At 34.1% G+C, this 22,129-nt stretch overlaps 1 protein-coding gene across 10 annotated transcripts in view; it reads left to right on the top strand.

The window, feature by feature from the left end:
* The window catches only part of LOC135227047 (serine/threonine-protein kinase 3-like), a 164,693-nt gene extending 149,010 nt beyond the window's left edge, over positions 1 to 15,683 (top strand). For all 10 annotated transcript variants that reach the window (XM_064266851.1, XM_064266848.1, XM_064266850.1 and 7 more), the window contains one exon: positions 7,298 to 15,683. In XM_064266851.1, coding sequence (XP_064122921.1) covers positions 7,298 to 7,456 — 159 coding nt within the window. In that variant the 3' untranslated portion in view covers positions 7,457 to 15,683. The remainder of the gene's footprint in view (positions 1 to 7,297) is intronic.
* Positions 15,684 to 22,129: the final 6,446 nt, after the last annotated feature.

Genomic DNA, 22,129 nt, shown 5'->3' with positions numbered 1-22,129 from the left:
GAGGCATGTGACTCCTTCCTTTGTCCTACTTTGGCCAGGTGTGCTGAACCTCCAGTTGGTTCTGAGACTTTCTCTGTCCTCCTTCCAAGAGTAAGTCTTCCTTACATTAAGACCAAAGGTTTGTTCTGTATATGAATAATTGACACATTTTAAATCAATTTGCATTTTTCATAACTAACAAACCTGCAGTATTAATGTATATGGCCTACCTCAAGCCACCCCTTATTTAGTTAACTGGGCTAAAGGAAACTATGTGTTGTAGCTGGGATTGGTTAAGGCAGGTCTGCTGTGCCCGCCTCCTTTTGCCATCTAGGCTAACTCCAATTGCCACCAAAATCCTTATACATTTTTTGAACCAAACTCCCTTACATTTAGACTGCATATTCGTTAATGATTAAAAATACAAATGGATTTAAAATTTGTCATTTTTTATGCCTTGCTGTGGATGGGAGTTGTATTTAACATAAGTATATAAATATTTTTTAATGAACAGGTAATTTTGCGAGAATATTTTGAATATTTTGAGCACACATAAATTTTAGATTTATTTCAGCCTGAACTTATTATGCTTCTTCCACTTCGGCCTTAGGAAGAAAAAAAGTTTAAAGTTAATATTGTAAATGTAGATTTTTAAACAGTTTTTCTTTTAGTATGACCATCAGTATGTTTGTTGTTTCATTGGTTTTTTTTTATTTTATGATAAAGGATTGTTGTTTATGTAAAATTTTCTTAACATTGTTGTTGTATATATTTTAATTTATTACTGGTGAATTTTATTTAATACTTGTTTATGGTCCAAAAAGTAATTTTTAGATTCTTGAAGACTATTTATCTTAAAAATTAACAAAAAATCTTTGTTTTCAATTGTCTGAAATGCTCCTTGTTTTCAACTGTTAGAAATGCTCCTAGCTTGATAATTTTTTTAAATTAAGGTTTTCTTCAATCTGATGGAGGTATTCTAATAACAATAGGGTAATTTTTTTGAGTAATCTAGGTTCATAGTGTTGCTATATACAATGTACTTGAGCAGTGTAATGTAATAGGTGCTTAAGGGGGCCGGCCGGAACCCATATATAGGGGGGTATAGGCACGGCCACCTAGAGAGGAGGCCTTCTCACTGGATTATGACGTAGGCAAGATGGGTCTATGGTATGGCCGCTCCCTAGCTGAGACCTTGACCGCGCTTATCACTATTTGTTTCCCATCAGGTAGAGAGAATCTCCGCTTACTCTCACTTTCTCGTCAACATTTACTTTTTTTGAAGTTAAAGCTTGAAGTTATCAAAATCTAGGATAAACAAAATAGGTGAATAATGCAGGTTTCTATATAAAAATATCATTTTATTCGTTACAAAAAGGTAAAAGAAAAAACATAACTCTAGCATTTTTACAGAATGTAATAACAATTTCACATGTATCTGTTATAAACGGCTAGTAGAATCTGCATATAATAACAATAAGATTAAGCATGAACAAATAATAACAATAAGTTAAATGTGAAGAAATTAAAACATAAATGCAGCGTATTTACATAATATAATAATAATTTCATATGTATCTGGTAAAAATGGCCTGTAGATTTTAAAAATAATAACAATAAGATTAAGCATTAACAAATAATAACTAAGTTAAATATGAACAAAAAAAAGCAAATTATATAACAATTTCATATGTATCTTGAAAACTGGCCAGTAGATTCTACATATAATATCAATAAGATTAAGCATAAACAAATGATAAGAGTTAAATATGAATATATATAAATCAATGGGGAAAAATTAGTTCTTGTCATTAGTTAAAGTTTGCAGTTTTCGTTTTTTACCTGCACTTTTACCACAAGCCAGTGAATCATTTTCTTTTCGACAAAAATTGTTCAATAGTGAATTTGAAGAAGCCCACACAAGCATTTTTTCGATTCTTTCCATGTTATGACCTGCATCACAGACATCAATTGGAAATCGGGCGTCATTGTCAGTAAGAGTTTTCATAATGAGTGCCATTGCCATATTTCGCTGATTCTTTGTTCTTAAGAAAGTCTTCATTTTAGTAATTTTACTAAGAATTATGTAACTATGCATGATAATATTTACTGTAATTTCGCTTGGGTGCAAAAGGGAACCTCTGCTGACACCATTAATATACCTGTGAGTCAAGGGAAATTCTTCATCGTTTGAATGGGTCGTAAGTTCTTTGCAAGATGAACATTTTATTTTCTTGTCAACAGAGTAACAACAATAACCGGCTAAATATATTATGACTGGAATCACTTCTTTACAATCGTCAAAATCTTTCTTGCCAATATTCAAATCAAAATCATCTAGGTTAACATGCTCAGTGTGACTCATTTCCTCCCACTTAATTTCCTCAAATTCGGTTAAATTTACATACTTGCCATTCATTGGTAAAGATTTTCTAAGAACTGACATCATTCTGAGTTTTTTCTCTGATTCAAAAACTTGGCGTACTGATATATTATAATTTCCACCTGAGAGCTGACGGTATTTACTAAACCTTTCTTCTAGATTATCTGTTTGAAATTTACCTGTAAGAATGTAATCCATTTTCAATTCAGAAATACAGTAATCAGTAAGTTCTATAATTGCATGAGTTGTATGTTTCAAAGCTGTAAATGTCTCTCGTGTTAAATTACCTTTAATTCCCTTGTTGTCAGACCAAACTTGTAACCATAGATGAAAATTATTGAGAAATTCATATTTTATATCAGAAGCATCATTAGTTAGAGGTGTTGAATATTGATTGTTAAGCCGTTTTCCTTTAAACTTGGATTTTACATTCATTATGGTCCACCATATGTGAATTACCTTAATGTAATCTGCTACTTCAGATGAAAATGGCAAGAAGTTTTTCGTTCCGAAAGTTAACAGAGCTTCAATTACATACTCATTGAAAATCTTCAATACTAGATTCACATTTTGTCTTTCGAGACTTGATGGCCACAATGCCTTTTGCGTCAATTTGTATGAATGAGTTAAAAGAGACTTTCTTTCCAACGAGTGAAGTTTTTGCAAAGTATTTAAAGGAGCATAATTCATTTCAATTTCGTTTTCAAAGTACTTGCCACTATAAGAAAACTTAGGAAATCTCATCGTTTTTTCTTGATCTTTTTGGCCCACCCAATTATTCCTGATACATTTTAATAAATGAACTGAATCAAACATAAAAAAAAGGGGTCGGGTTTTTTGGAAAGGATGTTCATATACTATGGATAACTTTGGAGGGTTGGCAAAATATGACATTGCTTTCCCATTGATGGCATTATTGTCTGTTATAACGCAAAGTATAGTGAATCCGATCTTTTCTAATCCCATTATAACCTTCTTAATTATGGAGTGCAACGTCTCTGCTTTCATGCATTTCGTGGGAATTATATGAACAACATCTTTGAACGGTGACTTAATGCTATTTACCATGAAAACGAATGCGCTGTTTGCCGCTTCACAACTGTCAAATGCTGACCCTACAATGTTACCACCTTTGTAATCGAAATAAGCTTTTAAATGTATTTCATCTAATAATAGGTTCACTGTTTTGTCATCATCTGAAAGGGACCTAAACTTTTGTTTGATATATGCAAGGAAGTTTTCATCATGCTGCTCAAGGGAAGGACTGAAATCTTTAGAAATAAAAACTCTTTTGACTGTTGAGAAGCTTGGGAAGATTACGTAACCACTATCTCTCAGAAGTCTGTAACCTTGAGGGCGAAACAATTGTACAAAAGTGGAATGAAAAAAGAACAATTGTTGGATTTCTTGAGCGAATGATTCCATAGTTTTTTTAAGAGTTCATACAAGACGTATCTGTTCTTATATGAACTTAAGTGCTGAGAAATATTTAAAATCTTCATCAAGAACGGCTGTCAACAAAGAAATTACTAGTTGCAAAATAAGAATGGTACTGTTAGAGTCTTTCGAAAATTGTTGTATATCTGTATTTCTAAGGTTATTCAATATAATTTCTAGCTCATTTATGTCACCAACCTTAGAAGGAATTTTATAGTTTCCCAGTTTCTTAATTTCAGCATCGTGAACAAATACGCGGATTGAACAATCATCATATATGAACAAAGACACAGGCATATGACTTAATGGGGGCTCCAAAATCCTACAAATGAGCAAATATTTCTCTTTTCTTATGATTGTCCAATAAGAGGTGTCAATGAAGTTCAATTTCCTATCAGTTAAATCCTTAAGATTACAAAAATTTTTACTTTCCTTATATACATCGTGAGTTGTAATACTATCTACCATTGCAGCTTGCAAAGCTTTTTCCTCCAGCCTTGCTCTCCTGCATTCTGGAGACTCTCTTACGTTAGAGGCAGATGATAAGTAAGCTGGACAATTAGGCAATATTGACGGAACAGCATCATAACGTAGTCGAGGTTTCCCAAGTCTTGCAGTTATGTTTTTGCCAGCCTTTTCATCAAAATGTGAAACCTCCCATAGAATATCTTCGGGACGAAAATGCAACTCGCACACCTGCGATCAAATAACCACAATTCAATACACGTTCCCTACGTTACACGTTTATATCTCATTTGAAAACTAAAAGCTACTTCTTACTAATTCAATTATATATATATATATATATATATATATATATATATATATATATATATATATATATATATATATATATATACATATGTATATATACTGTATAGTATATACATACACAGCATATGTATATCTATGCACGTAAACAAATGCTCACTCAGACTTACCCTGCTGTTGTTTGTTGGTGTAAATCCGTCCTCCCTCTTCACCGCTAGTACCCACTTCCTTCTAAGGATTTCGTCCTTAGGAAAGGAAAAAACACAAACTTTATTGTGTTTATTGTAATTACCTCTACAACGAGGCACACAACACTTGTTTGGCATTTTTTCTTATTAATTAATGCCGATAATGCCCGATATTAGAGTTCTTTTCAAGGAAAAAATGTTCGCAGTGACCCTACTCGAGGTCAGTGGGAAACTGAGGCTTGAGGTGACCGACTGACCGTGATTGATAGCCCCATGCTTGTGACGTAGGTCACCTTTTCTGAGTCATCGAACAGGCCTCCTCTCTAGGTGGCCGTGGTATAGGGCGAAAAATGCAAAGTCATGAAAAAATTCATGGAGCTTCATATGGCAATTGAGAATGCGTATACGAAATATTTCTTCAAAATTCCACTTACTTTCGTAGTTACAGGGTAATTAGTTAATGTAACTCAATGAGCCTAAAACATTGATCTATTATCGTAAATTTTGATAATTATTGTCAAAGAAATTGGGAGAAATGGCATCTGTAGACATTCTTCGAGTCGAGAAGGGAGACTTCAGGCAGCTACCAAGTCCAACCATGATCCAGTACGAGCACAAACTTCAAGTAGTCTACACATTCGATTTCACCTCGGACATTAGCTTGCTTTTACGTATGTTTATGTATGTTTCGGCAAGAATTTCATCATGCCAATAAGGAAAAGACAAGGAAAACATCTTGCTAACATACAGACGAAGAAAAATCGCTCAAGTATTATTACAGAATATCATAATATACGCGTAGTTAGTGAAGAGAGAGGGGAGGGTTGCATAGTAATCCCCCCGTCTTGCCTGACAGCACACGTCACACTGTGCCCAAGGCTACGATCTTCGAGCAAAGAGATCTTCATTTATGATAAATAACATAATTTTGGTTTTTTAATACCCAAAATGGAAAATGAAATTCATAATATTCATGATTTATTAAATTGTCTTTGTAAAAAGAGAGTACACCTTCAAGTTTCACCTCTGACATTCTCTTGCATTTACGTTTGTTTATCTTTGTTTCGGCAAGAATTTCATCATGCCAAAGAGGAAAATACAAGAAAAACATCTCGCTAACATACAGAAGAAGAAAATTCGCTGTAATAAGCTGAGTTAGTGAAGGGGAAAGAGAGAGTTGCGTAGGAAGGAGTGCCCCATCTTGCCTCAAGCAGTGCCCCAGGCTACAATATATGAGCAAAGGGATCATCATTTATGATTAAATTATGATAAATAAAATAGTTTTGGTTTATTAATACAAAAAAAAAAATATACATTCATAATAATCATTATTTATTAACATTGTCTTTATAGAAATACGAAGGAAAACTGTGAACGCCCGTATCTCAAAACTATACTTATTGACCTTCAAAATCTATCTTCTCATTTAGTTTTAAAGCTATAACATTGGAATTTGGTATATAACTCAGAAAGACATTATAGAACAATCAAATGGAGCCCTTTTTTCCTATTTTTGTTTCGTATTTTTATTTTATAAATTTTTTTCTCCTGATTTATAGGGTTTATTTTTTTACCATATTGAAAAATTCATATCTAGCAAAAAAATGACTTTTAGAAAAAAAAACTCCTTATTCAATTGGAGGTCTACATCAGGTCTATATATGGTAGTAATCCTAGGTCTTAATATTAAATATCAAGGGAGGAGATAGAATTTGAAAAATGGTTATTTTCGGGATAAATCGCCCTGGCGTCTCAAAACCAAAGGTCAGAGGCGAAAATCACATGCGGTTTGGAGATGTCCCAAGTCACCTTGGTAAGTGGTATGAATATTAAAGTCCTGTCCTTAAAAAATGGCATTAGGCGGCCGGCCCCCTTAAGGTTCTTTGCACTGTCTCTGCAGCCAGAGATGCTTTACTGTGTCTTTTTTTGTCATCTATTTCCCTTGGTCTGTTCCCGTCTAATTGTCCATCGTCTTTAACACTGTCATCTTTTAATTTTCTCTTAAGAAAAATTCTGGAACCTGGCATACGGAAGCCAAAAAATGTCATAATGGTCAGGTTGAATTTATTTTATGGTACAGAAATGATACTGCAGAGCTCTGATCTTTTTTTTTTTTAGGAGGATAGCTTTTTCTTTCTATGAGTGTGCATGCTTTGTTTGGATAGGTCTCCTTTTGTATTATTTTTTTTCTTGTGCGCAGTAATAGGTTTGTAAGTTAATCTTGTAGTGGTTTTTAGTAAATCAAGACTTTTGTCATCACTTCATAGGTCATCATTGACATATGCTTTTGTTAGAGTCTTGTTCAAATGAATTATTGTTTTGCAAATCAATCTAAAAGTCTTTTTGTAACCCACAAGAGTTTCTTCAAACTTAATAGACAATGAACATTTTGGTTGGTTTATAGTTCTGGTGGAAACCATACCAAAACATGTAAGAGTGTTTATTATGAATTAAGTCATAACATTTTAGGAAATAGTAAAGCAAAACCTGCAGCAGTCAAGATGTCCTTGTGTACTACTCATGATCAACATTATTCCAGTTAAAGCACCTAACGTACGATGAGCTGCATCAACGGATGGCAACATTAGACCAAGAGATGGAACGAGAGATAGATGAACTTCGTCAGCGATATCAGGCCAAGCGACAGCCAATTCTAGATGCCATGGACCAAAAGAGAAAAAGACAGCAAAATTTTTAGCATATTTGTTGTATAAATGTAGTTACTGTACAGTTCAATTTACTGTAAGCTTCCAAAGGCGTGGTGTTGGACATTGCCTCTATGAAACTTAAGGATGTTGCTCTGCAGGAGGAAGGTGTGAGAGCGGCTTATCCAAGAAGTCATAAATGGATATTAAACACATCCAAAATCTAAGTTTGCAACTGTTTCAAATGCATCGCTAAAATGAGTTACAGTGTTCCTATGAAGAGGAGTATATCAAACCTGAGGATTATTAGTATTATTCAAAAACCGGTATAAGTTCATTGGTAAAAACAGTGTGCCATGTGATTCAGAAACTCTGGTGAGTACCAAGTTATGCAAGTAATGTTAAAGCTAGCACTGGTTGCTTTGTAAATTGTGTGAAAGTGGAAGAATTTATCCATGGGAGGTTTTCTTTAATTAACTGTGCCATGGGAAGTTTATTATGTATAATTAATAAAAAACAATGTTTAGGTGTGGATATGGTGAAGAAAGCACAGGTTGCTTGTAGGGAGGAAATAGTCTGTGATGGTTTTGTTGTGACCCTTGCTCGAGTCTGTTTCATTTTCTTTCGGATCATTTCCATAATTAATTCATGTTCCCAACAGTCAGGAATTGGGTTCTCCAGTCAGTGGCTTATGATTTGTTCCAAAGTATGAACCCATTTTGGAAGATTTTTAAAGCCTTTCTTATAACTTTTTGTAACTATGGACATGCTAGTTATTAATCATTTTTACAGTATGTTTCCAGCGCCATGTCAGCAGGTTGGTACGTACTTACATGTGTTCCCTCAAGTCATTCATGATTTACAGTAGTAAGTGTTTACAGTGTACTATAATTTGTGGACACAATTGATAGTCAAGCAAACCTAGTCAGTTATTTTCATTATTGCTGTATCTCTGCTTCCTTCGTTTTCTGTGCAGTTCAGTATGTATTGATGTATAGTCAATGGAGATCCATTTCTCAAGTGTTGTTCACGAGGTAAATACAACGTAATACTTGTGTAGTGCATTTCTGATGTGTATTGTCTTTGATATCATCATATCGATGATTCATTATCACGCTTTCCTGACACAAGTGAGTAGTTTTCATGAATTTTACAAAATTTATTTGTAAATATAATTTCACTTTAGAATTTTTTATTTTTGAATTTTCAGCCCAATGACATTTTTTCAGGTTCAGAGTTTTTATTATTAAAATTTTTGTCATACTATATAATTCTCTTTTTCTTGATTGCAGATGTTATATTCTGCAAAAGTATCACTACATGTTTTGTGGTACAGTAGATTGAACTAGATGATTGAATTATTTTTTAGCAATATATTCATTGTGTATTTTCATCCCAAAATTACCTCAGTCAGCCTTGCCAATGATTTTCTCAAGCAGAATTGGTCCATTGTGAGTTTGCAGAGTGGAATTATTTTTTATGTAATCTTTACAGAGAGTGAGGGTCCAACAGAGTGTATTATGGCTTGTTTAAGTTCAAAAGGTCAAGTCACTTCAACATGGCTTAGTGTAATGTTTCATGTATTTTAGAGGAACCCAGTGACTGATGTGAGGTGTTATGAATGTGATTTCTGTGGAAAGCCATTTTTCTTTACAGTTGTCACATTTAACAAGGTTGTATCTGGGCAAATCTTTAGGTGGATCAGATTCCTTTGTATTTTAGATCGTTGATGTAATGATGCTCTTTGGCAAAAGAAACTGACTACTGTGCTTCTGCAGTAAATTATGAGTTCATGAACTGGTCTTTAGGCTGTTGTCAGTTGCAAGTAGGTTTCATGAAAAAGCTGGTCTTTTGTAATTGTCTTGTGTTGAATGGTTAAGTAATTGTTGAATTATGCATATTTAAATAAATATCCCACCTTAAGCTTTGCACAGACTTCATCTTTGTCGTCTGTGTCATATGTAACGACATGTTATGTCACAACAAAAGAAAGCAGAAAGTTTTTGTGAGAACAGTTATCCACAACTTCTAGTCACCCTAAGGAATTGTTTTGTCATGCAGGTATTTGGTTGAAGAAAAGTTGCCAGTTCTTTTTACTTTTTATTTTTGTCCCTGCTTCTTGTGCTTTTATATGTTGCAGTGTCTGCAGTTAACATAATATTGTGCATATCACTCTTAAAATACATTTGTTTCTTGTCTATTAGAAATAACTCATCATTATTTGGAAAACCTTTTGAAAGCATTCACACTTAGTGTGTGGAAAAGCATTCACGCTTTGTGTGTGGATAAATTTTCAGTATTTAAACTCTATTTGTATTTGTTTTGTCTAATGAGGCCTGAAAGTTTTGCATCTATGATTATTAGTGCCATAATGTAGCTAGAGCTGCTGGGAAATTGAACACCAAGGCAGGTGAGCATGTGATGCACAAAAGTTTTTTACACTTGTATATTCATTCAGCATATTTAGTTTTTTAAATTGTTTATTATATGTATGGTTTTGCATTGGCACAATTAAGGAACTCTTATTAGTAGAAGCATTTAAAACATTATTAGCCTATTGCTACAAAAGCAAATAAGGGCCATTGGTATAGCATAAGCAGTGGTCATTGCTGTGATGCGTGCGTTGACCATTGCTCTTGACCATGCAATGGCAGTCTTGTTGTCACAGTTTCATCCTTCTGTAGACATAAGTACTATATGCTCAGGAGGTAAGGTACTGCATATAGAATGAGCAGCATGATCAGGGTTAGGGTCATGCTGTTATTGTGTAACCAAGTGAATGAATTATTATTTATATGATTGCTATGTAGAACAGTTGATGAAATCTCATAAATATTTCTAAATTGTACATTCCTGGGGTAAAATTTTTCATTGTTAGGATAAATAACACCATATACATGCTTTTAAAATACACCAGATGATTAGTTTTATGCATACATTTGTATGTAAATGCCAGTATATATAATCATACAATGTTTGTGTGTGTTTATGTACTGTATATGTGTTTGCATGTATACAGTAAATATCTCTGCGCGCACACTCACAAAACTTAAATCCATTCATTTTGGATATCATTAAATGATCCTTCTTATTGCAGAATCTGAATTCTATAATGAATGGGTTGAAATCAGAACCAAGAGAATCAAAGGGAATTTGCTTGATTGTATATAAAACCAGTTATGTTCCTAGTCTGCTGGGGTACGTATTTAAGTGTCACATATATTCAAATAGGGTTTGGGGCGGGATGGGAGAGAATATCATCTGTAACAGTGTTAGCTGATGGATCGTGTAAAGTAAGTTGGGGAAGTGTTAGTATTTTGTGTTTGTATAGATTTTATTTGCATTGTTTACCTGTAGAGTAATTCTGAAAATTTTTACTGCATGCAATTGAAAATAGGGAAATCAAGCAGTGAAGTAAACCATGCAGGAATGTTGTGTCAGCTGAAAAAATTATTACAAGATATCAAGGAGAGGTCAGTAAGCTTATCCAGGGTGACTAGTTTTACCCAACATAAGAATATTTTTTCTTATACGTAGGTCTTCATATAGGTCATTTTTCATTTCTTGAGCCAACAGTTTACAGAAGTCTAGTTGCTGTGAACATCCTATAAAATAATAAAACTCAACACTATGTTATAAAATGTCTTGAAGGGCAGTGTTGGTGGGTTTAATGCATCACCTAAAGGCGCAGTCTCCAGTGGAAACCACACTGCAGTTCAGAGGCTTTCTGCAATTTTAAATTTGAGAAAGGATGTCTGGCAATAGCTGACAGTATCTTATGCTGGTTTCTCATTCCAATATGTGGAACAACTCGACTGATAAGGAACAACACTGTTTCCTATTTTGATTGTACATTTATATTTAAATATCCTAAATGCTACAGGAATTAAACTTGCCCACAGAGTATTTTTATATTGTTATTTGGCTTGTATGATTATTGATATTTTTTTTGGCAAAGTTGCTGAGTAACAAATATACCTTATTGAAATGAAATATTTTTTTTTTTATAATTTAAAAAATGACACCTGTTGAGTATATTTGCACTTAAGTCTGACAGTTCAGCAAATATGGCTAATTGTACGTATAAGGAAACTACATTTGATGATGAGGAATATAAATTTTAAACATTCTGAAGGCCTTTTTGGTAGTAATCCATTTTCCTTTATTTGTATTAGAAGGACACTAGGAAAAAGGGGAGAAAGACAGAGTCATTAGTTATCAAGAAACTCGCTTTGGAAAATCTAATTTTGTTTGAACTGAAATATATTAGATGTGATGTTTTCTTGTTGTAAACCTTTGGTGTCCATTTTTACATTTGCCTCATTTTTACAGTGTCTTTTGAGTAGAATAATATAGAACCTATAAACTTCATTAACAAATGTAGCATTTCTTAAAAACCTCAATTCCATTGGAAATATATTCATCAGTAAAGTGTGAGATTTGGGATTTATTAATAAATATTATACATAGCTGAAGAACATTATTGGAGGTAAATTGCTGTATCTGTCTGGGTACTTTTAAGCAAAGAAATTTTAACAGTTTATCATTTCTAGATGTCTGTAATATTAGTAGTCAGTCATTCCCGGTGTCATAAGCCAATGCTGCTCTGAGTGCCTCCATTGCCCCACTATACTGTACAGTTTCCATCAAATGTTTCAACAACTGTTTTGCTCATATCTCAGGTAGACCTGGGCACTAATTCTCCAGTGGCTGTTAAAGAAAGAAATATTTTGTGGCTGATGTAGAGGAATAACTGTCTAAATTTGCAACTGAGAATTGGTGCCTCATTTAATCTGCGGGCTGAAGGAGGTGCAGGTGTCGACTTCTTTTTTAATGCAAGTAGCCATGCACTGTACAATGTGCTTCCCTCTGATGCTCTCACATCATTCTTTTGTGGAGTTTTTTTTTTTGCTGTCATATTTGCAGTAAAAGAATGATTAACATTCTCTTGCTTTTCATTGGTTCAGTTGAGTTTCTTGCATCATTGATCTTGGAGCAAGTTAAATCTTTCACTCTCATCAGGTTGCATTTTTTTTAACAATTCACTGCATTTTATCAGACATTTGCTAATCGTCAGAAAAAGGTCAAGTGCAGTCGAATCTGATGCCTCCTTGGCCTAGCGGCTGTCAACAGTGCTTTAGCATCCCACACAAGGTATAACAGTGCAATGGCTTTCTTAAAATTATCACTATTAATTAAGGCAAAGCCAGTTCTTAAAAAATGTTACTGTATATGTAATTGATTTTTTTCTCATTGTTAAGCAATTAGTAAGCTGGTATGGAAGCCACAGCCTATTTATTCCAGCTTTTGAAAGGAAAGTGATGTCTGGATTGTTAGTACAAAACCGCCTTTTTTTTTGCAGAGAAGTCTTAGATATTTCTTTGTATGAATGTAGTGTGTGAATAGAGATTTTGGGTTCTCATACTTGTTTTGCTCTTAGGAAAATCATGAGTAGTCGTAAATTATTCATATCCAGTGATGAACTTTGAAATGTACTCTTTTCATTTTTTTTCATGCATGGTCTGAAAGATCTTGCAATTAAAGGTCTGAGCATTCTCATAGCTTCTAAACCTTAAGGCAGGAAGGGACATAGATTGTTAGGTGCTTTACCCTATGACTATGATTTTCTACCAAGGAATATAATATTTCTTGACAGTGAGATCTGTTCTTTGAATTTAATTTTTATTAATTTTATTAAATCTTGCCATGGTATTATAATGGATGCTCTTAATAGATCTTTTTTGTAAAGTTTTTTCTGCCTTTTTTTTTTTTTTTTTTTTTTTGCACAAAGTTGAAGACACTTGGTTTCCAAAGACCTGTATGAAGTGCATCTGGTGTTGATGTGGACCTTAAAATATTAATTCAACTTCAGTCATGCCATCTAGCTATTTCATGAATTCCATTTTATTGTGATAAGAATGCTTGATATGATGACAGTCGGCCAACAAAATTTGAAGTAAATGATGAGTTTTAGCATTTTCACGTATTCCATGTTAGGCAATTATTATGCTGACAAAAGAGTATTTTACTAGGACAAATTAAACTCAGACTTTAACAATTCCATTAACTGCTTTGGTATGCATGCCCTGTCTCAAGAAATGAAAGAACTTTAGCTAATGAAAGCCATAGTGATTGGCTTTTTATGGAAACATTTTTTCTTTTGCATTATCTTTAGTTCTTCTGGGTTTTGTTTTTGGAAGCAGACATCTTGTATTTTTGGCCTTTTTTTGTCAAGTCTTCTGAAAACTGAAATCAAATGGGGCATATCTTTCAATACAGAGAGGGTTTTGGGATTCATTGTTGTCCTGGGAGCCCAAGTGTATGAAAGAAATGCTTGGACAGTCTACTATTGGTTAAGGTTCGTTGGTCTTTGCGGTTCGATCACTTTGTCATCCATCATATCAGCCAGTGCATTGGCTTTACTGTACTATACTTTGTTTTAGGATGTTTTGATTTCTGTGTACAGTGTACATGAAATATGCTATGACACACAATCACATATCTTTTTACCCATATTCCAACATCAGTTACCTTTGGTTGCTATTCTGTCATTTGTTCAACCTAGTTATTATTTGTGATATCAACTGTGCTAAACAGGTTTGTTGTATTGCAGATATTTTTTCAAAGAAATTTGGATGTCTGACAAGATGTGTTACTTATACATTTTGAAGGCTTTCTTTTGTATATTACTTTTTTAACCATAGGCTGTGTTCAGTAGCCTGCGTGAACAGACACCCTTATTTCTGAATCACCCCTCAAATACTAGCATTGTGTTCATTGAATGTTTAGTCTGAGATTTCTTTGTTGTTGTTGTTGTTGTTGTATAGGCCAGGACATGCACTATGAATACATTGTGGCCTGATAATTGTTGTAGATTAATGCAGTTTTAATACAAAGTTAAGTAACCTTTATGCAGTACAGTATATCCATGACAAAGAATCACTTCATATCCCTTTGTGAAAGTCAGATGTCCTAGGTGCTAAGTCTTCAATTTTTTGAATTTGTGGCAACAGCATACATGGAAATGTTGATTGATTTGTCAGTTAACTGACCAGTGTTTGAGGGGTGATGAATTGTGTCATGCATAGTTGGCTGCTCAGAAAATTCTTGTAAGGTATTCAGAAAATTAAAATGGTCTCTTTCATTCTTTTAATGATTTGAATTTAGTGTCTTTCAAGGCAGCCCATAAAAAATAATGATATAGCAAATAAAGCAATACATAGTTGTGGTTATTGTGAGCCCCTTCAAGGCTCTACATTGTACATAGTGTAATGTATTCCAAAGCATCATTCACATTAAAATAAAAGAAATATTATGTGAATGCGTTTTTGGGTGTTCAAAATGTACAATAGTATATGCTGTTTATATTCCATACTGCCCTTTTTCCAGTAGGTGACTTTTTACCTATGGGAGACATGTATATTTTGACATCCACTGCATTATATGAACTACTGTGCTAATGTTGATTAGTGTGGTAGGGCATTTTGTATAGGAATACATAGCCAATGTTTTGATGATTAAATCCAATATTTCAACTTGATGTTGCAGGAGAGTTTTTCTTTCTAAATTATTTCAGGTTATTGTTCAGATTCTTTACTTTATATCAGTAAAAACAGGTATTTTGTCAATGGCTCCAGTTTTCATCAGTCCTTGTAAAGAAAAGAACGTTGTCTAAGAAATGTTGACAGTCTCAAAACTTGCAGGGTCAAAGTTCTGCGAGGTCTTCAGTAGTATTTTTCTTCATCAGGTGGCAAGTTATTTTGTAGGTCTGGTGAAGTTGTTTTTGATATGCATGGCTTTGACCTTCTGCTCTTATTTTGAGATGTTTCTGTAATGATGTAATGTTGGTCAGCTGCATTACTGAAAAAGGAAGAAAATTGGTGCATCCCAAAGAATATTTGATCTTTTATGTAAAATTTTAGTTTCATTTATGCTGATTTACAATTTATGTTTTTGTATGTCTTGATTTCCTTAATGATTTTGTAATGGATGTTTTGACAAACCAAATTACTTTTTTCTCTCTCATTGTATATCAACTCCTGCTGTGCTAGCTTTATAATCCGGGCTCTTGTCAATTCAGGATTGTCAAGGGGCTACACAAAATTGATAATAGATGATGATTTTAACCTGTGAAGGAGGTATTCTTTTAGTCAAGAGTCATCTCCCATAAATCTGTTCCTCCTGCCTCATGGGTGCCATGTCAGGACAGTGAGTATCACTTTTGCAGCGATATCTCAGTCTTTTGTAGATCATGTATAATATGAACGACAATACGATTAATTTATGTTTTATTTATCCTACATTTTGATTGGTGTCTGCCATAAGACAAGGTGTAAATGTCAAATTTTTCTTAATGCTTACAGAGATGGTGACCTTTCTGTTTCCCTGGTATTTGGAACATTATGATTAAGTATCTCCTTTATTTGCTAATTATGAGAACCAGAGCTGAATTAAATGAAAAATCCACCAGTCATAAGATCAACACAGTGTGTAAGGTTAGTTATTCGTCTCTTCCATGGAATGTTTTTCCGTATTTATGTAGAGCTATCATAATTTTGTCCTGCCTTTTTTTTTTTTTTTTTTGAATAATCTGGTTCCAGTTTGTTGACTGTTTTGTAAAGAATAGATTGATGCTGGAATATCTGGGGTACTATTTATTTTGTCAGGTGTTTTGCTGCCAGATCATATTTGACCTTAAAGATTGGGATAATTATAATGTTTCAGGACTAACATTTCATTTCTCTTGCAACTCTGAAAAAAATTATGATGAAGGGTATAAATGGACTTGGATATACAACAAAGGTTGGGTTTTGTAAAAAAGTAATGTGAACCTTATCTTAAAAGTAAAAACAGTTTTACTGGCCTGCAAATGATGAAAGACATCATCTGATTTACATGTAAGAGTTTTTCCTCCCAAGAATCTTGCTAGGTCTCATTTTCATTAATAATTGATACAGTAATCCTTCACTATATGCATTATTCACAACTTATCATTATCTGTAGACACCAGTGTCCCAAAAATATACATGGCTATATAAACAATAAGTAAAAATGAATAAAAAACCTTCTGTATGTTTGGTAGTGCTGTGTGGGCAGGAAAATATGATAGTAAACCTGTTAACAGCTGTGAAGCATGCAGTGAAAGTAGTTGTGGGGATGATGTAGGCTGGGATAAGTACCTAATAGAGGGAGGGCTAAAAATAACTCTGTCATTGCATGTCATTTTGTTTCTCTTTTGAGTGGCTTAGAGAAATATGTCATAACTGTCTCAGAAATTGTGTTCCTTCAGAGAAAGAGAGAGAGTCTCTCTCTCTCTCTCTCTCTCTCTCTCTCTCTCTCTCTCTCTCTCTCTCTCTGCCTCTGATGAATGACTTTGATGGTGATCATGAATTTTTTTGTATGAATTTAAAAATCAAAATGGAATTTAATGCAAAAGAAGCATTTTTTGAAGTTGAAATATCAGTCAACTTAGAGCTTGAACAGATTATACTGTTAATGAATCTATAAATTGCTCAACCATGTAGCATTGGAACTGTATGGCTGCATGTGAGGACATACATGTGTGGGGCATTGAGGAAAACTACGGTATGCACTTGCTGGACATTTGCTTTCCCTTCTTTTTCTCTCTGGGTTATTCTTTATTGCTATGTATATGGGATGGAATACAAACATTTCTGAATCATCACTCATCCAAAGCACAAGACTGTCGACCTTAATTTAGGCATTGTATATCTGGTTGAAACCTCGGGTAAACAGGTAATGAGATCTATTAATTTACGTTTCATTAAGGGATATCAACTTGTAATAAAATATTCATGCACAATGCGAGAGAGAGTATTATTATTATTATTATTATTATTATTATTATTATTATTTTTATTTTTTTTTTTTTATTTTTTTTTTTTTTTTAACTCTATCACAGTCCTCCAATTCGACTGGGTGGTATTTATAGTGTGGGGTTCCGGGTTGCATCCTGCCTCCTTAGGAGTCCATCACTTTTCTTACTGTGTGCCGTTTCTAGGATCACACTCTTCTGCATGAGTCCTGGAGCTACTTCAGCCTCTAGTTTTTCTAGATTCCTTTTCAGGGACTTGTGATCGTGCCTCTTGCTCCTATGATTATGGGTACGATTTCCACTGGCATATCCCATATCCTTCTTATTTCTATTTTCAGATCTTGATACTTATCCATTTTTCCCTTTCTTTCTCTTCAACTCTGGTGTCCCATGGTATTGCGACATCAATGGGTGATACTTTCTTCTTGACTTTGTCAATCAACGTCACGTCTGGTCTGTTTGCACGTATCACCCTATCCGTTCTGATACCTTATGTTCCCAGAGGATCTTTGCGTGATCGTTTTCTATCACTCCCTCAGGTTGGTGCTCGTACCACTTATTGCTGCAAGGTAGCTGATGTTTCTTGCACAGGCTCCAGTGGAGGGCTTTTGCCACTGAATCATGCCTCTTTTTGTACTGGTTCTGTGCAAGTGCCGGGCATTCGCTTGCTATGTGGTTTATGGTTTCATTTTTCGTATTGCACTTCCTACATATGGGAGAGATGTTATTTCCGTCTATCGTTCTTTGAACATATCTGGTTCTTAGGGCCTGATCTTGTGCCGCTGTTCTCATTCCTTCAGTTTCCTTTTTTAGCTCTCCCCTCTGTAGCCATTGCCAATTGTCATCGCTGGCTAGTTCTTTAGTCATGTCTCATGTTATTTTGTCCATGCATTGGTTTGTTGTGCCAGTCGTCTGTTTTCTGTCTGTCTTCTCCTGTCTCTGTATATTTCTGGGTCTTCGTCTACTTTTTATTAGTCCGTTCTTCCCCATGCAACTCTTTAATCCACTCATCTTCACTGGTTTTCAGATATTGCCCCAGTGCTCTGTTTTCGATGTTGACGCAGTCCTCTATACTTAGTAGTCCTCTCCCTCCTTCCTTTCGTGTTATGTACGTATAGTCTGTCCGTATTTGCTCTTGGGTGTAGTGCTTTGTGTATTGTCATATGTTTCCTGGTTTTCTAATCTATGCTGGGGAGTTCTGCCTTCGTCCATTCCACTATTCCGGCGCTGTATCTGATTACTGGCACTGCCCATGTGTTTATGGCTTTTATCATATTTCCGGCGTGTTTTGAGTTTTGACTTGAGTATCGCCTTGAGTGTCTGCATATATTCTTTCCTGATCGTGTCCTTCATCTCTTGGTGTTTTATATCCCCTCCTTCCATTATTCCCAGGTATTTGTATCCTGTCTCATCTATTTGTTTGATGTTGCTCCCATCTGGTAGCTTTATCCCTTCAGTTCTCGTTACTTTGCCTTTTTGTATGTTGACTAAGGCGCATTTTTCTATTCCAAACTCCATCCTGATGTCCCCAGATACAATCCTTACAGTCTGGATTAGGGTATCTATTTCCTTGATGCTCTTATTATTAGTTTATTATTATTATTTATTATTATTATTATTATTTATTATTATTATTATTATTATTATTATTATTAATTTATTAATTATTAATTATTAATTATTAATTATTATTATTATTATTATTAATTAATTATTAATTATTAATTATTATTATTATTATTATTAATTTATTATTATTATTAATTATTAATTATTAATTATTATTTATTTAATTATTAAATTATTATTATTATTATTATTATTATTATTATTATTATTATTATTATTATTATTATTATTAATTTATTATTAATTTAGTTTTTATATTTTATTTATTTATTATTTATTATTATTATTTATTTATTTATTTATTATTTATTATTATTTAATTATTATTTAATTATTATTTAATTATATTATTTATTATTATTTATTATTATTTTTTAGTTATTATTATTATTTATTATTATTATTATATTTATTTATTATTCTATTATATTTATTTATTATTTTATTTTATTATTTTTATATGATTATGATTTATGTATGTTTATTATTATTATTATTATTATTATTTTATTTATATTATTATTATCTTATTATTATTATTATTCAGAAGATAAACCCTCTTCATATGGAACAAACCCACATGATCCATTGACTAAATTCAAACTTGCAAAGAGTATGGTGTTAATTAGGAATTTAAGGGAAGGTAAAGGGTAACAGAAAGAAGTGATTACACTTATTGAAAGAGTATAAATTAATGAATAGATATAAAAATGTATTATATCATGGGAAAATATCATGAATAAAGACAAAATGAAGTCACATTCACAGGGACTTGGTAGCATGAAAGTACCAAATCCAGATGAATGCCATACCAAATCCGGGATAACAGAGTAAAGCGTCAGACATCAGAAAAAGGTTTGAAGAAAGCAGCCAAAACAATGTGGAGAACTGTAAGATATAAGTTCCTCGTTGGACGAGTTGGTTACGTGCTCGACTACCAATCCTAGGGTCTGGGTTTGACCCCGCTCGGCCAACAAGAAATCAAAGGAGTTTATTTCTGGTGATAGAAATCCATTTCTCGATGTGGTTCAGATTCCACAATAAGCTGTAGGTCACATTGCTATTTAGTCAATTGGTTCCTAGGCCAAGTGAAAGTATCTAATCCTTCAGGCCACACCTAGGAGAGCTGTTAATCAGCTTACTGGTCTGGTAAAATTAAAATATACTCGACTGAGAGATGTAACAATAAAATCTCTTTCATATTGTTATTTTTGTATTAATTTTATGACTTAGTACTGTTGATAAAAAATGCAACTCCCGCCAAAAAACAAAAGCAAAATATTGATAAGACATGGACTAGACTTCAAGTCCAGAGAACATGAGAGGAGAAATAGGAACCATCGAACCTTAATGCTAACAGTAAATGAAAGATGAGATCCATTGAACCTCATGTTAAAGAAAATTTTTTATTGAACCTCATGCTATCACTAAAGGAAAGATTGGATCCACTGAACCTCGCTACCACATAAGTAGATGGGATATCTTTAATCTCATGTTAACTATAGGAAAATAGGACCCATTGAACCTCATGCTAACACTAAAGAAAAAATAGGAGCTACTGAACCTTATGCTAACAATAAAGGGAAAAATGGCAAATTCAAAGCTAGATAATATAATTACCCTAACCCAGTAGGGGTTATAGAAGATTGCCACAGGTAGGGGATGCCTGTCTTTCCATAGGGCAATATGGCAGAGAACTCTCAACGTGGTTCGGAAGTCACGCAAAGCCGTTGGTCCCGTTGCTGAATAACCACTGGTTCCTTGCAACGTAAAAACACCATACAAACAGACAAAAACAATATGGCAGAGAGAGGGGGTGGAGCCCCTAGTAGTTTGTGACCATGATAGCTACAGAATACCTTTCAAGGACTGACAATAGCCTCCATTTTATGTCCCATTACTATTCCAGCTTTAACTTTGGGGGGTCTCGGGGAGCTCTGGTCCTGTCATTAAAAGTGAAGGGTCTTTTAGAGGAGAACATTGAAGTCATAGATGACTAGTCTGTGCACTTTTACAGTCACCTCTTCACGGTGGAGGTGACTGGGGGCTGGAATGCAACAGAAACTGGAAAACCTCAGCGAAAAAGGAGAACCTGAATTGACCTATAATTGATGAAGAGAAATGAATGATCTCACGATTGTTTATTTAATGAATTGAAAATTTGCCCTGGTGGCTGATTTAGTTACCGAGAATTGACGAGCAGACCAACAGGGAATTATTTATGGTCTCCCCTCTTATAGAATTAAAGATAACACGCTTGTATGAGACAACCAGATTTCACTGTACGAGATTGCTGGACACGCTATACTTAACCCGCAACAAGTCTTTCCTTAGGGCATATCATCCCAGAGACATGTAAAGCAATTATTCAAGTATTGCAACATGAGTTTACAAAGGGTAAATGTAACAATAGTTTTTGATATTTCTGAAGGCACTTCACAGTGTCTCTTAACTTGAAGTTTTGCAACAAATCAGTCAAAGAAATTTTGTCAGAATCCCTCGTCGTTGTCAGTTAAGCCATTTTGAAAGCTTTTAAAAGACTAATCTTCTCTATATATAAAAGCGGATGTAAGAATGTATGTATGTATGTGTGTGTGGTTATTTTCTACATACATTTTAAAACACATTGAGTAATTCCAACCAAACTTGTTATAGTTATGACTTACCATCTGGAAAAGAATACTGTGGGGGTAAGACATCACTGGCACCAAAGGGATGGGGTGTGGGAAGTGGGTGGAATAGGTTTGAAATGTAGAAATAAGTGAAAATGAGAGATATTAGAGTATAGTCCATAGTTTTGGAGCTTGCTGAGATGAACAGTGACACTCCTGATGTCCTTCAACTCCAAGTTCAGTCCTGATGGGGTGGAAAGGGGGTGACACGTACAAATAACTGAAAACACATATTAGTGTCTAATCCATAGTTTTCAAGGTTGCTAAGATGAATAGTGACACCCCAGTGCCCTTTAAGTCCTAGTTCAGCTCCGATAGGAAGGGTGGATGAGAAGGGGCTGGGAAGGGGTTGAATGACATGTAAGAAAACAAAAAATTACAGATATTAGTGTCTAACCTATAGTTTTTGAGGTCGTTGAGATGAATAGTGACACACTCAATGCCCTTCAAGTCCAAGTTTAGCCCCGATAGGAAGGGTGGGTGAGAAGGTGGTATGAAGGGATTGCCATGTAAAAATAACCAAAAATGACTGATAATAGTGTTTAATCCACAGTTTTTAGGTTTGCTGAGACGCATAGTGACACTCCCAA

This window comes from Macrobrachium nipponense, chromosome 15 (genome assembly GCF_015104395.2).
Source record: "Macrobrachium nipponense isolate FS-2020 chromosome 15, ASM1510439v2, whole genome shotgun sequence".
Lineage (NCBI taxonomy): Eukaryota > Metazoa > Arthropoda > Malacostraca > Decapoda > Palaemonidae > Macrobrachium > Macrobrachium nipponense.
The sequence above is the reverse complement of the archived record's forward strand: the minus strand, read 5'-3'. Positions and strand labels throughout refer to the sequence as shown.